At 34.1% G+C, this 17,143-nt stretch overlaps 1 protein-coding gene across 2 annotated transcripts in view; it reads right to left on the reverse strand.

Moving 5' to 3' along the window:
- Window positions 1-437: 437 nt before the first annotated feature.
- The window catches only part of LOC150092692 (nucleosome assembly protein 1-like 1), a 245,547-nt gene continuing 228,841 nt past the window's right edge, over window positions 438-17,143 (reverse strand). For both annotated transcript variants that reach the window (XM_090414480.1, XM_090414479.1), the window contains exons 14-15: window positions 12,748-12,837; window positions 438-1,030 (exon numbers count right to left, since the gene is read on the reverse strand). In XM_090414480.1, coding sequence (XP_090270606.1) covers window positions 971-1,030; window positions 12,748-12,837 — 150 coding nt within the window. In that variant the 3' untranslated portion in view covers window positions 438-970. The remainder of the gene's footprint in view (window positions 1,031-12,747; window positions 12,838-17,143) is intronic.

Below are 17,143 nucleotides of genomic sequence, written 5' to 3' on the forward strand. Positions count from 1 at the left end.
TTCCAAGTTATTTAAGTACGATTGTCTAAATGGATCCTTCATGGGATCTGCATGATTTTTCCTTTGAAATACACAGTAACTTGAGTTTTCCAAAAAGAAAAATGTTGCCACATTTTCTTCAGTTCAAAAGCTGTTATAAAGGTTTCTCATATTCTAGATACTGAACTCATATTTTCAACTGAAGAGTGCTAATGTCATTCTGGTTGTATTTTTCTCCTACACACTTGCATTTTCCTCCTGTAACACAAATAAACTAATGAACATATGCATGTGGTAAATGCAGTGAAAATTATTGGTGCATAAGATTAACTACCTTATCCCAAGTTTATGAAATCAGTTATTCCTACATAACTAATAAATGAGCAAATGGTAATGATGATGAAAGATAAAGACTGTATAGCATTAAACTGTGCAACAATATATTAAAAGAAAAACTTCAGAAGAAATTAAAGGATTTATTAAGATAAGTGATTAAAAGAAGAAGCTAAAAAGCTTCATTTCTTTTTCTTATCCACAATGCATATTAACATTTATTTATACATATTCAGGAAGCTGTTTAATAATAAAGAAAACAAAAAAAAAAAAAAAGAGCTAAAATTACAAGAATGATAATTAAACACTTTTATACAAATTAAGTAAAAATATTTATACCTAAAAATGAAAGTCAAATATTCCAAAACATAATCATACGAAGCATTCATGGAGCAAATAAACCGGGAGAGAGAGAGAAAAAAAGAGGCCGGTATGTTATAAAAATGCCTTGCTTCCACATACTTCATCTTTTCAATTATCAGCAGCATAACTGAGTAAATTCAAAATGAACTAAATTATGCTGCTATAATTATTATGTTACTTTTATGAACAGAACAGTAGTACAGTCTATAGAAGGCCCCTCTGCATTGCACAGGAGAAAGCTTCAGGATAAGCAGAAGACATCTCTCCTTCACGAATCACTTGTAAACCGGAACTATTATTGTTGTTTACATTCTGGGGGTGGTGGTGGAGGTACCTTCTTTCCCCCTTTGCCACCCTGAAAATATTACAGCAAATTATTAGAATATACATTTGCAAAAAACACTGATAATGAATAAAACATAACTATATGGCAAGGGCATTGGAACATCTCTTATCCCTCACCCTCGATTAATAATTAATTTAAATGGTTATGATTTTACAAAAAAAGTAACAAAAAATTCTTGAATTTTGTAAAGTAGTCATAGAAAGTTTTAAAACAAAATAAAAATATGTGCTCATCTTTAAAACTCAGATAAAAAGAAAAAAAAAATTAGAATTTTAAACATAAATATTTCAGATAGTACGAGCTTCATGATGTGACTGCAATTCTGTAAGTATTAAGTTATCAAATATGGTATTTACATTAAATTCCTAACATGTATCCTCCAGGAAGGTAAAGGATACTATGATAGCACCACACAAAAATGTTTATACTACGATATTACTAACTTTCTACACACAATTTTCCTCCAAATTAATCTCTTATCATTTTATGAAATGGTTTTTCATAAAATGCTGGGAGATCAGGGGAGAACAAGAGTTCATCCTGAATGCTGATTAAACAGGGGAGTGAGAAGCACGTTTATTGCATGCAAAGTTGTGAATGATTGGAATGTCTCGCCTGAGAATGTGGTGTCTGCAGAGAATTTGAATGTGTTTAAAGTGTGGTGATGAACTGTGTGTATGACAAAGGATCTCCTAGAAGAATCTTTGAGTCTATGGGGTCTTATGGTAGTAATAATAATAATAATCTGCCAAGGATCATATATTATAAAATCGTATACAGTATCTGATCAAAATTATCCAGGCACCTACTCATCTCAACTCTCACTTTAGTATGGAGTTGACCTACCCTTGCTGCTACAAAAGCTTTCAATCTTCTGAGAAGGATTTCCCAGAAGATTGAAAGCCACCAGGTTTTGGTATGCTGTAGTACTTTCTTTTCATTTTACCAGAGGAGCGTTAGTGAGAGTCGTCACTGATATTGGGCGATTTGGCATGACTCACAATCAGCATTCCAATTCATCCCACAGGTGTTCATTGGGTCTGAGATCAGGCTCTGTGTAGGCCAAAGTTCTCATTATCAACACCCATCTCATCAAATCATTCTTGCAGACCTTAGCAAAGGGCCTTCACTGAACCATTGCCACGAAGTCAGAAGCACAGATGTCTAGATTAAGATTTCCCATCACTGGAACTAAGGGCCCTAGTCTGAACCATGAAAAACAGCTCCAGACCATGACACCTCATCCTCCAAACTTCATAGGTGGCACAATGCATTCAGGCAAGTAGTGTTTTCCTGGCATCCACCAAACCCAGCCTCATCTGTTGGGGACAGCCAGATGGTGAAGCACAATCTGGAAATTAATCCATAATTAACTCAACCTTAAGAAGGGTGAGAAATTTTTACCATGTAGTTTCATTCACTTGAATTCATTTTAATGTAATGGAGGAAGCCATTACCACTCAATTTCTACACTACCTTGAAGACTCTGAATTCCTAAATAATTGCTAATACATCCTCTGCCCACTGTTGAGTGACAGGGAATCTTCTTGTTAATGTCATCCACATGTGGACAGATGCAATGCAAAAGTTTGGCAGAGGAAACTCAAGTTTTTGGTGTTGATATCTCTGAGGCATTTGACTGGGTTTGGCATAAAGGTCTAAAGTTCTTACAATATGGTCTGGCTTCTAAGTTTGCAGGTTTCTGTATGAATGCACATAATGTGTTCACAAGGTTCTGTTAGTTTACCTACTTTCTACCCACATATCCTTCTGAAGTTGAATGTAATTCAAATGAAGTCTTTCAGAACAGTCTTTCTCTTATATATTTCTTAGAGTATCATCTGCCTGCGTTGAAATCCAATGTTAACAAGTTTCTTTTTAATTTTGCGGTGACCAAACACTGCACTTCTCTTTGTCATTTAATAAACCTTGTATTACACAAATCACTAAAATTTCCGGAATATCAAATCTATCTCATCTTAAACAGTGATCTCTAAATCATTCTGGAATGATGGGGGGGGGGGGGGGTTGATAATTTTGTTAATTTCACTGCTAGTAAAATTCAGTCCTGTTTTATTTCTTGCAAAAAGAAAATTCAATCTTACTTTTGACATCATCTATATCTTTAGATAAGAAGCAATTTTTACTCTAACCTCCAAACTCTTGGCATAAACATATTACAAATATTATCTGCTCAGCATCTAAAAAAAAAGTAGGTACTGTTTTGCTGAAGGCATTACCTGACCTCTGAACTTTTCTCACATTTGGTGTGGTGCCACTAAAGTTTTCTAAAGATTGACTCAGTACAGAAGGGAAACTTGATTGACTATCACTTATCAAATTCAGTTTCTCTTTCACATAATGTTCAGTTTCTGCTGCCTTCATTTGTTAAAAATATTTCCAAGGTCTAATACTCCAATATTTCATCAGAATTTAAACTGATAATTTTCCCTCTCTCTTCTAAATTCCTTCATAGTTCAACTCTAAAATCAGAGAACAAATTTGTCTCTTTTCATTCATTCCGTCTACTCTTTTGGAACAGTCTTCCTCTAATGTATCTTTTATAGTACGATCTACATGTGCTGAAGTCTTGCTTTTGACATCACCTATATTTTTAGATAAGAAGCAATTTTTACTCTAACCTCCATGTGATTTCTTTTCACATGGAGAGAAGACTCAAGAAATTGGTCTCAATGACTGTTATTGTTGACAGTGATATTTCCACACTGGTTCAGAACACAAGAGTATGCAGTGTATTTGAAGGGAAGCCATCACCATTAGGTATTGAGCAGGATAAAAATGAATTTCATATTGAAAAGAAATATATGTACAAAAATAAAAAGAATCAAAATAGATCAGCTTTCGAACTTGAGTTTTAAAACACAAACTAACCTTGGAGACAGACCATGAAGAAAAAACAATGATCGATTCAGCCAGAGGTGGTAGATGAAGCGGTCTGCAAGGATTTTCAAAAATAAGGGCTCCATGTTCTACTCAGGAAGTTAAAAAGAGAGAGCGTATTGAAAGCTCATAGCAAGTAAGTCAGCATGTGCCTTGAGAGCAAAGTGCTGTGTAAAAAATACCAAGACAGATTTTGGTCTGTCAAGGTAACTTTGGAAAGGCAGCTGAAGAATACAGAAGATAAATAGCAGGAATGTAGAAAAATGTTCTTGAACATTGAAAAGCTTAGAAATGAAAGAAGGAATACTGTAAAAAAGAAACAGAGATAAAAATAATTACTTTGAAAGACAGCTGAAACAACCAGTGACAAAACAGTTGTAGAAAATACTGAAGAGGAATGCATTTAGGAGAACACCAGTGTTTCAGGTGGAAAAAGAAATATAGAAAGGTAGCTGGAGTAGATGATAATGAAACCAGAAATACTCAAATATGGAAGCATGAAAGTTTTACAGGACCTGCAGTGCTTAATTCAGGAAGTTGAATTCTAGAAGACTGGTTTAGAGCTTTGATGTTAACCACAAGTAAAAAGAGAAATAAAACTGAATGCGAAGATTATAGAGGAATTTCCCTATTGATAAGATTTTCTGTTTCCAAAGAAAAACATTTAAAAATCATGGGAATATAACAAAGAGATGTATTTAAGTTTGGTAGCTGTTTTTTAAGTCTGGTAAAAGTATATAACATTATGAAAAGAGAAAAGCTGTTCAAAATGCTACAATTGTATGATGCAAATGAAACATTACACTGAACATTATATAATGTATATTTGAGTTATAAGTAAGCACTTAGAACTGAAGGAGGTATAGGAAGATGGTTTGATATAAAGTTAGGTGTGAGACAAGCATGCACACCATTTCCACTGAACATTGTTGATTCAGGAACATGTGGACAGAACTAATCTCAGGTGTTTGATGACAGGAAAAAGACCCAGATGAAAACCAGTATCTTAGTGGACTGATGCAGTTAGAAGTGCCTTACAAGCAGTGCTTTTTTCCTAGGGAAAAAGGTGTCAGAACTCACATCTTGTTAAGCTTTTTATTAAAGAAAATGATATTCAAATCTTAATTTAAATGAAATATAAAGCAGCTGCTGCTGTCACGGAGTCACAGCAATGAATTAAATATAATTTATCTTCAGTATTTTTTATTTTAGACATGATCAAATGCAAAATTAAGCAAATTAAAATATATAACCAAAGACCAAATATAAAAGTAAAAGTAAATTTGTAAAAACATTATATAATTTAAGAGAAGTTCATAACGTTTTCCAAAGTTTTGTCCAATTCTCGTCAAACAAATTGTCGACTCCTTTCTTTGCTTTTAATATCTAAGGCCGAATGTCGTCCTCTAAGTAACCACAGATCAATATACTTTGAAGGATCGAAAAGTCTCAAAGGTGGTCCAACGAGTTTGATGAATAAAAGTGCCGAAACTGTTTTAGTCTTCAACGAAGCTCTTGTTGGGATGATAATTAAATTCATCTGTGAAAATCCGCATTCACTTAATGAAATGGGAATGGTATTCAGAGCATGTACCAAACGGAACAGTTTTTCTGGGTATGTCTTATCGAGAATGTATTCACGGAATCCACGAATCATTTCTTGTTCATTTAGTTGCAGTCTGATTGAAAAATTTCTAATTTCTGCCTCTCCGAACATTAGCTGAGCATCAATATCTTCAGGTCAAGCACGCAAGCCCAAAGTGCTAGCTCAACATCTTCGCTATCAACCAACCTTTTTTTAATTGGCTCTTTCAATTTGATATAAAAATGTTTTTGGGTCAATAGGAGGATTATTTTTTGTGAAGTAAAACTCCACTAAAGCACGGCTGCAGCACATCTATAATAGGATCCAAAATTCTGTCTTCTTTCTCTCTTCAAAAACTTGTACAAGTGCATTTATTTGTTGATTTGCCTTGTAAAGGTTCATGTCACTGTCTTGCAGGTCCAAACTTAATTCAGACAATTCTTGGAGAGCATCACACATCAATTCTAGATCGAATAAGAAGTCTGTAGATGTTATTTTTCTTCTTAAGCCATCATAAGTACATTTATCATTTTTCTCTCTCCTAGGATTGCATCTTCAAAATGGTGCACTAGAGATTCAAAATTATTCCACACAGCCAAAACTGAACAGAAACTAGATGACACCCATCAAGTACTTAAAATTCTTCCAATTTTCAGCAGCTCAACCTCTAGTGATTCTGCACGTAAATGCAACTCTACTGTTTTTTGGTGAAGCAAGGTATAAGACAAAGTTGATCAATAAATGATTTGAATCTATTGATTCCTGAAATTTCCTTTAGCATCACTTACTGATAATTCTAGTCTGTGATTAGCACAATGCCAAACTATAATAGAAGGAAATTTTTCTGACAGCAATTTTTTCACTCCACTTTGCGCCATCACATGCTAAAGAAACTAAATATTTTTTTTTTTAAATAATCTTAAAATTTAAAATAATTTTAAAATAATAATCTTTAAAATAATCATAATAGTTAAGACATTGGAGTAAGGAATCAAATACACCTTTTGCCGTTACGTTTTCAAGTTTGATCAAGTCCAAAAATAAATTTATCGGTGAATTAATTCCAACACCTTCGATACAGCATCGAATATACACCACGTGAGTGGTTGTATTGCTTATTGTTGTTGATTCATCAATTATCAATGAAATTATATTTTTGGATTGAACGATTTCTTTAAACACATTTTTTCTCATTTCTTCACTTACATGATTCACAATATTAATACATGCATTTGTTGAATGAAGAATACGACCTATTTCAATTCCATTCAGTTCTTGCAGATCAATTTCACTTTCAAAATTATGGAATGATTGGTTTTCTTTGCTACTTTATATGCAGTTTGAAAAATGGTTGCGGTTATTTCTTTTTCACGAGATAATCATTTTAAAAAACATTTTCAAGGGTCTTTTTTTCGGCTTCAGAAACAATTTTTAATGCTGCTTTGTGCGCAGCAGATTCTCTGTGATCGAACTTTTTTTTTGAAGTAAGCTCATCCGTAGCTTCCTATCTTTGCCAGAATATGTAATCTCATTGTTGGCCCATTTTTTGGAAATTTTCATTCCCATCTTTGTTTCAATTCCAGGAGTTCTAACTTTTCTGCAAGGTGTACAGCCAAGTTTCTTTTTGCAAATATACATCCATTCATTTTTCGAGCAAAAATCTTTTTTTTGATCTAATGTCAGCAATTCGGCCAGTCATTTTCAGTTTGGCCTAGCTCCTCAAGATTAGCTTGAGATGATTCGAAAACATCAACTAGCACCATTATTTCCATATTTTTTGACGTCTGTTATTATTCTATGGTTTTTATTAATGGGACCAGTGGTTGAGAAGTAATTGGAAATCTTTAACTTGAGGGTCAGACTTTTACACTAAAAAAAAAAAAAAAAACGCTAAAAGGATATGAAAATAATGACGTTAAATTTACGTCAATTCAATAAAGATATTTTTTAGATAAATAAGTGTTTTAACGAAAATCTTTCGCATGTTGTCAATCACACGTCCATAGCCACAAACGTAGATGCTAATGGCATGCGTGTTACCAGGCATCACCTGGTAACACGCATGTGCATGCGTTATGTAAGCGCGAACATTATTTCAAAAATTACTTTTGAAAAATTGAAAAGACTAAAAAAAATAGCTGCCGGAACTCCAGAAAAAAAAAGCACTGCTTACAAGAATGAAATACACTATCTGATCAAAAATATCAGTGTTAGAGGATACTGCCATCACAACAACGCCGTACACAGGTATGAAAGGAAGCATAGCATCTTGCAATCTTTATAGACAAACATCAATAAAATGGAGCTTTTATTGTTAATGTTTGCTCAGCGACTTTCAACATGGCACTATCATAGGATGCACCTCTGTAACAACTGTATGTGATGTTATTGTGAAGTGGAAACATGTAAGAGCAATAACAGTAGAGTCATGACCAGAGGTCACATAATATCAACAGAGTGGAACCACCAAATGCTGAAAAACACATGACATAAAAAAAAAAAATCGCCTATCCTCAGTTGAAACACTCACTACCAAGTTCTGAAATGCCTTTGTAAGCAATGGCAGAACTGCAACTGTTCACCGGGAGTGAACAGTTGTGGTTCTTCCATACATTATTCACATTCCATTATGACAATGCCAATTATTAAAACTATCACATTGTAAAAGGCATTTAGCCATGAATTTGCCAAGGTGCCAAACACCTAGTTATATCACTGATGCAATATGTAAGGTAAACATACAAAAAATGCTTTATGATATAAAACAGAATCGGCATTACATAAATAAAATTAATGATTATACTGAAACTCTTCTGATTTTTACCCAACAATGGAAAATCTCACTCATCATGGATGAGCACATTTTCTAAACCCTTATTATCATAAATATTTCTCATGCTGAAAGAGAGAGAATCCACTTTTGTGCTATGTCCAACTCAAAAATCTGTAGTTGTAAAATCCTTGGAATTTAAAGCACATAAAACCTGCTCCTCTGAAGTATCTCTGTGATGTGAATTGGAAACTATTATGCAATCTGCTGTACTAAATGTTCATAACCAAAAATGCATATAATATCACAAATAATTTCAACATTTGTCCAAGGGAAAAAGTTTACAGAACTCCTATTCTTTACATAAAAGGCATTTCTGAGACTGCAAAGATTTTGAAAAAATTCCAACTTACAGCCAAATTACAGCCAACTTTCAACCAAATCCACAATTTTTTTAAACTGCTTCTACTCACCTGATGTTTGCTAAATTCCATGTTCCTGCAACTTGTCATTTTGTTCAAATGGGGAAGATCAGTTAAAAAAAAAACCTTTTCATCTAGCTAATGAAACCTCACAAATATAATCAATCTCAACATGGAATTGATAGACAAGATACAATGGAATAACACCAAACTCTTGCAAGGCTGTAAGAACAAATATGAATGTTTATTCGAAGAAAGTGCTGAAGCCTTACTGCATTGGTCTAACTTAAATTGTAGACTGCATTTCTATTTCAAAAGTTTGGAAAATTGTTATCCTCAATTATGACTGCATGTCTAAAAAGGTTCCCATTTTGAATGCATTCATTTCCCTGTTCTTTTGTATTAAAATTTTTATTGTTTTTCAACCAACACTGTTTTACAAAACATAAAGCCTCACTATTATAAAAGTTGGAATTGAAAAAAAAATAATAATAACATTTAAAGAAAAGAAACAAAGTATAGTATGGATGGTGATGACATTAGGAGAGGCAGAAACAGCAAAGCTAATTTGACAGAATGAGAGAGAGATTTTTAGCAAAAAAGATCAAAAAGAAGATTTTCCAAGTCAAAAACCTCTGATGTGATGCATCATTATGAATACAAAAAAGAAATGCCGTTCCTGAGATTAAATAAGTCAATACCTTAAAAGGAATAATTCGGAAAACTGTGGTACTACTCAAAAAGGTGAAATCTGAATTTCTGTTCAGAAAGTAAGTGTACTTTTGTAGAGCAGAGAAGGAAATGAACATCATTGAGGGTGAAACTATAACAACATATTTGTGAAGCGAATTTGGAGTGTTTTAGAGATTTTGCCATTACCTGCACATAATCTCTTTCTCTTTGCTTGACTTTTCACATCTGATGAGTTTAAATTGTGAAGGACATGGAACATACAGTAATGGATTCTTTACTAAGCCAGCTCTTCTGCAATATTGTTCTCAGATGTAAAAATTGACCTTGGAATCATAAATATTAGATATACATTGGACACAGGAGATCATAATCTCTTTAATACTGCAGTAAGTGTCATAATGTGTGCAGGTTCTCTAACATCTACACTATAAATGGGGGCCATTGTATGCTCATTTATGTGTAATATGTCAGTTCTGCTGACATAATCTCCTAACTGGCACAAGAAGAGAAGAAAAAATTTTAATAAACTTAAAAAATCATATACTTGCAATTTGCATATCTTGGTAGTCTCATCACTTGCAACTTTGACAACACAGAAACAGTAAAATACAGACTTAACAAAGGATGGTCTAATATGAATAAATTAAACAAAATATGGAAAAATAACAGAATTTCAAATAAAAAAAAAAGCCTCAAAACTAAAACTTTATAAAACCATATCTACAGCAATGTATGGAGCCGAAACATGGAAACTCAAGCAGAAAGAATTACAGAAAATCAGAGCATTCGAAATGAAATGCTTACGGAAAATAAATACGCCTCAGTGGTCAGAACACAAAACAAATGAGCAAGTCAAACACAGATTTAACTATAGAGAAGACATCATAGCTATAATTCTTAACCACGCTACCGGCCCAGACGTCTATAGACGCCAAGGTTATCATGGATGACCTTGACATTACATGTCAATGTAATACCATTGATATTACATTGAAATATATGATGGATACGAAGCGTATGAGGATGCGTATTTGATCCATAATGGCCGGTAAGGTAGTTAAACAGCAATTAAGATAATTGCTGTTAAACTACCTTAATGGAAGTATCCAAAAAACCATCTGGAAGTATCCAAATGGTTTTTCGGATACTTCCAGAGAATGTCCTTTCACAGATTATCAAATATAGTCTTGAATGGAATTATTGGAGGAAGATGATCAAGAGGCAGACCAAAAAGAACTTGGCTACAGTCATCGAACTTCAAGAATGGCCAGAGATAGAGCTAGATGGCAAAAATTTCTTCATAGGGACTCAATCCATCATCTGATAAACGAGAAAGAAAAAGAACTGGCACAAGTACGTACAGCAGTAGTATCCACAAACTACAGACACATGAATGTCTCCAAGTAAAAGCTTGGAGACATTCATGTGTCTATATAGAATCCCAAAGGAGATAAAATTTAAAAGATTTATAAAAAAAAAGTCAGACTGCAAATCTAACAACACTCCCTTGCATAAAAATTTTTAACCTTTGTGAGCACAAGAAATAATCTAGAAGGCGCCTGACATAATAAATTATTCCAAGAAACAAAAATATTAAGTATCTCTTATTCTTTCTTAGCAAATTAACATTTGAAACTAAAGTTATGAAAATTAAAAGAGCTTATGAGAATATAACTTTCAGTATCAAAGTTGCATTGGTATTACACTATTTAAGACTAGCTCTGCAAAAAATTCAGTATGAAAGCATTCAGCTAAGATCAGTTTTATCTATGGGAAAAAAAAAAAAAAAAAAAAAAAAAAGTGCACTTTCAGGCACAAATCAACTTAGGTAACCAACTGGAGAGGAGTTTCTGCTTTACTACCAAACAAACTGTGCATTTAAAAAATCCCACTGTCACATGGATGTTTTAACTGGAGGCATGAGAAAGATTCATTCTTTTGTCTGGAATACTTGTCCCAACTTATCCAAATCTGTTCGTTCACATGTGCTAGATGTTTCCCCACCTTAGTAGATTGAATAGATGTGAGAATAAAAAAATACCCAGCATTTTTGTGCTAATTTCAAAAATTGGCTTGATGTATTTTGTTTGCTTTGGGAGTTCTTTTCACAGACAAATCCGATGCTGATTTTATCGAATACTGCAGATAATGGATACATCTCTCTAATCCAGTAGCACTGCTGTAAAAACTACGTGACTTTTCTGGTCACAAACTGGTTATTATTTGCTACACAGTACTGTGCCAAAATTGTGGCATCAAATAAACAGTGTTAAGAATAGCATGTCTGATTCAAACCTTCACATCACAATTAAACAAACTGTTCAACCAACCAGGGTATATCTCACCCTGTGAAGTTTGTGGCACACTGCGTATTATTATTGTTTATGTATTATACAGCAGACATGTTAACTAGTCAAATTCTGATTTTTCGGACTAATGAAAGACTGAAGTTTGAGATCCATTTTGAATTTAACCACCTATGTTGCTTCCATTAATTGGTATTTATAGCTATTCTACAAAATGAAAGACTGAGTCAATATATCCCAATTTACATTGTAGGAGTTTATGACTGTGATTCACTATTTCCAATTTGCTTCTAAGGGAATACTGTATTGTAATTCTGAGCCTTTGATCTAGTAGGGATAACAATTTGGTTACTTGTCAGTTGCAAGTCTGTCTGAATATAGAGTTTTTTGACAAATGGTGGTAAAATTTGTCAGGTTTTTGACTCAGCAAAGCTTGGTGAATAATGGAATCTATTATCTTTTAAAAATATGGACCATAGAAAGCATAAATTATTTGAGTGATTTAGGATTTTCAAAATATATACATATTCTCTCTGAAATCTGCATTCTCTTTTGAAAACTTTTAGCAGAATGTTTAGAGTTATCGCCTCATTAAGTTAGTTTGACATTATTCAAAGAAAGAATTATTCTTCTGCTAGCACTCCTCCACACCACACACACATCAGGGGGACTAATATGACAAAACTAAAGAATTTTTTTTTATTTACTGTAAATATTAAATTTACAGGAAATAAAATGTTAACTACTTTCCTATAAACTACTGCTTAAAATGAAGTGATGTTTATTAAATATAATACGTAAACAAGCAAAAATTTGTTACTTGTAATAAATATTACAAGTGTTTGATAAAAATTAATAAGCAAATGAATTTAATGGATAAAGATGGGTGGTAAACCTCAAAACTTTTTTAAAGTACTGTTTAAGGTACAGGAACAGTAATATTGCATTATTTACTGACAAAGACTAATTATGAAAACATTTCTTTAATATACACATTTTTTCTCTCCAACCATTCAGCATAGGAAACAAAATTAATGCTTATCACTTACTTGAGGGTTGTTGCTGTTTTCTTCATCACCTGTTGCTTCCCTTTCTTCTCCTTCTTCCTCCTCCTCTTCTTCCTCTTCATCCTCATCATACTGGCCAGGGATAATTGAAGAAAAAATAAATGTAACAAATTTGTTTGCACAAAAAGTATGTCATTCTAGATCTTTTTCTTTTTATTCTGCAAATTAACTTGAAATTTCAACAGTATAAAGAAATACAGATTAAGGTAAGCAAAAATTCCTATGCTTCAAACATACATACACAACTTATGATTTTTAAAACTTGAAAATATCTTGTACTTGGAAGTTCTACATTCCCTGATAATTGTTATTACAGAACATATACTCATTCATGCCTCCAATGGCAATTCTTTGATTGGAAAAGCATGGTATCTAAGACAAGAAGAGTCAATCTTTTCAACTGCAGGTTAGATAGTCTCAAGACATGGCAACCTCCCCCCCACCATCTCAGAACGATTGTCGCCAGATCTTTAGCAAATTAATGCAGCCATACTTGCCGAGGTTTAGAGAATGCTTGATAGTTGATGCTGATTCTAAAAATAGTTTTTCGGATCTATAGCAACTTTTATGTAAGACCAATGTCTTCTTCCCTTTAATCCAGACTTGCCATACAGATGATGGTGAATGTAGTTTTTGTGTTCAAGGCAGATGTTAACTGATCTACTAGTGTGTCCAAAGTAGGCTAATTTGCAGGCACAAGAAACTTTATACACTCCAGGACAGGGGTTCCCAACCTTTTTGTTTCCTAGAGCACATTCTAAAATTCCAGTAGGGCGACGGGCACCATCTATTTTTTTAAGCAAATTTTTTGAATTCGTTTGTTAAATGAATACATACAAAGATTACATTATAAAAATTTAAATATATATATGTAAGTTAGTGTGATCTTTGGCATTCCATTTCATTGGCCAGTGCTTCATAATTAGGAGAATATGATGATATTCCAGTTCTTAAACTGGAATGAACAACTTCGAATGCACGTCTACTTTACATTGTATGCGTGTAATACTCGTCATGTGTCGTTAACGCATGCCATGAATTGTTGCGTGATTATTTCAAACTATACGGCACACGGTTGAACAGTGGCGGGCACACAAAAATTGGTCGACGGGCGCCATGGTGCCTGCGGGCATAGGGTTGGGAACCCCTGCTCTAGGATGTGCAAGAGGATGAGGGTGACTATCTGATAGTGAGTGGTTTGAAAGTGGCATGGAGAGAACTTTACCTATATTTTCTGATATACCCTGAATATAAGGAATGGTTTTACTGTTATCTTATGTGATGATTGCAGGAGGAATGGAGTGCATGTAGTATTTCATCTCTTTTAAAGGGGTTGTAGCCATTGGCTAAAAAAAGTGTTGTGAAGGTACCGAAGCTCAACAGCTGTGTCATTTGAACTAACAGCCCTAGCCCAGTGTGTAAATGTTTTGAGGATGTCATACTTGGGATGGGTGGTGGTGTGAGTGCTTATGTAAAAACCTTCCTCTATATGCAGATTTTCTATAAATGGAAAAGGATAATGAGCCATCAGGTAGTCATGTCACTGGTGTCTAGAAAGGAGAGAACTGTTACTATCTTTTTTCTATAGTGAAACATAGCAAACATCATGAAGAGAGCATAGCCAAACTACTCATTTAAGTGTAGCTGTGTTGAGTGCTTGGTTTCAAAACGTTCCATATAAAGTTGGGGGGGGGGGAGCACTGCAGTGGCATCCAGCTGTTTGTATAAATTTTCTTTCCTTAAGAAATTACCAGAATAAATGTTGAATCTGAATAATTCAAATATGTTAGAGTGGAAATGTGGCTTAATAAGGTCAAGGGTCTCTGTCAAAAGGTACATTTGTGAAGAGTGAAGTAATATCAAAACTGGCCATAATGTTAGAATCTCTTGGGATTAGATTTTATATTACCGTTATAAAGTGAAGTGAATAGTTAATAAATAAGGGAAAGTCGCCTGTGTGCATGTGTGTGTGTGTGATTCAGATGAATGGTTGGCCAGTGGAAATGTGGAAATGTGGCTTAATGAGGTCAAGGGTCTCTGTCAAAAGGTACATTTGTGAAGAGTGAAGTAATATCAAAACTGGCCATAATGTTAGAATCTCTTGGGATTAGATTTTATATTACCGTTATAAAGTGAAGTGAATAGTTAATAAATAAGGGAAAGTCGCCTGTGTGCATGTGTGTGTGTGATTCAGATGAATGGTTGGCCAGTTTGTACAGCTGTCTATGCTGTCAATATACAAAGGTTTTAGCTTTATGGTACTCTCTTTGGACTAAGATGTAACTTTAAAAAAAAAAACTAACTTATATACTTTTTTTTTTCCTTTTGAGAGTTGGCAGGATCCAATCTATAATCTAATAAGTAGAGAAGTCCTTAAGGAGATTACTCTTTTTTGTTAATACCATTGCTCCACAATAACAGTAGCATTTCCATTTTCTGCTTGGTTTAAAATAATTTTTTGTTTCTATAAATAAGTTCAATAAATTATTTTTTTTCCCTTCTATTGGTGTTTATACTGTGAAGTACTATCATGAAGAATCTTACTAATTTGAATCAAATATTCAATCAAATGAAATAATCAAAACATATTTACAAATACAGATAAAGATGAATAACACAGCATTCTGAGATTTTCATACAAATTAAAATAATAAGTTTTGTCTGAAACAGAGAAAATCAATGAGGTTAAAATTAAGTTGCTTCATACATGGAAAATAATATTAATTTGAATAAAATAAATGTTAAATCAAATTAACACGTTATTAACACAAATTATACAGATTATTCCAGTATATTCCAATGAAACTCCAATATATTTCATCCACCATTACGTGGATGTTAGCAAGACAGACTGTTAACTACATTCGAAACATGAATCACAATGAATCAATGCATGTATATATTAGCTAGTCTCGATCACAACCGAAGTACATGATATTGCACTATTAAAGTTCAAGAGAACAATTCTGGAAAATCTCATATATAACATTCATGACTTATTTTTCACGGTATCGACAACACCACAAACACTTTTATCAACAAGGATGTTTTATTAACGCTAATATTTCGCTGATTTTCAACTCAGCATCATCAGAGCACAACACACACGTAAACGCGACAGTGAGTGAAACAATAGAATTGCAGAAAGACAAAAGATCTAAAGTCCTATTTTTGGCGCCCTCTAACGAAAAAAAAAGGCAGCAGTTATCCAGGAGTTTTTCTTAGGATAACCGTCTCCCAAATTTTTGGCAAATTAATGCAACCATATTTGTTAAGGTTGGGAGCATTCTTCAAAGCCATTGCTGACTCAAAAAATAGTCTTTCGGATCTATAACGACTCCTAAATAGCACATTTGTTTTCCTCCATCTAATCCTGTGTGAAGGAGTGTCCAAAGCATGGTCTGCCAGTCCCGACTTGCCATAGTAATAGTGGCGAATGTATCTTTCATGTTCTTCCAGGCGGATGTTCACTGATCTTCCTGTTTGCCCATAATAGGCCAAGTCACAGTCACATGGAACTTCATACACTCCTGGGTGTGCTAAAGGGTGAAGTTTATCCTTTGGTGAGCGGATCAGAGTTGCCAGCTTGACATGAGGCTTGAAGGTGGTGCGAAGGCCATGTTTCAACAATACTTTGGCTATCTTTTCCGATGTACCTCTGATATAGGGAATAGAAATGGTCATGTTGTATTCTTGTGTATTAGGGGGGGGGGGGCAGAGTAATGGGCCTATATAGTATCTTTTCTATTTTGTAGGGATTGTAGCCGTTGGCTAAGAACATATGGCGTAGGTACTGGAGTTCAGTGGTCAGAGCTGTATCGTTAGAACAAATGGCTCTGGCTCTGTGTGTAAGTGTTTTTAAAATGCCGTACTGTTGGACTGGATGATGATGTGATTGTTTATGTAGGTATCTTCCTGTGTGTGTAGGCTTCCTGTAAATAGAAAAAGATAGTGATCCATCTGAAAGGCGGGTGACTAATGTGTCAAGAAATGGTAAACAGTTATTTGATTCTTTTTCTACTGTGAAGTGAATTTTGGGGTGTTGGCTGTTTAGGTAGGTGACAAAAGCATCCAAAGTGTCTTGTCCATGGGGGCCAGATGGCAAACACATCATCTACATAGCGCAACCACATTAGTGGCTTGTATGTAGCTGTGGTAAGTACTTTGTTTTCAAAGTGTTCCATGTAAAAATTTGCTAATGGGGGGAGAGGGGGGAACCCATAGCAGTACCATTAATCTGTTTGTAGAATTTCTCCCCCCATGTAAAGTAACCTGCATTCATGGTAAATTGAAATAATTCAAAAATATCTGGGGGAAATTTAGACTTGATTAATTCAAGAGTGTCTATAAGTGATACATTGGTAAATAGGGAGGTGAC

This window comes from Typopeltis vanoorti, chromosome 25 (genome assembly GCF_054136105.1).
Source record: "Typopeltis vanoorti isolate ZY-2024b chromosome 25, IOZ_Tvanoo_1.0, whole genome shotgun sequence".
In the NCBI taxonomy this organism is placed as follows: Eukaryota; Metazoa; Arthropoda; class Arachnida; order Uropygi; family Thelyphonidae; genus Typopeltis; species Typopeltis vanoorti.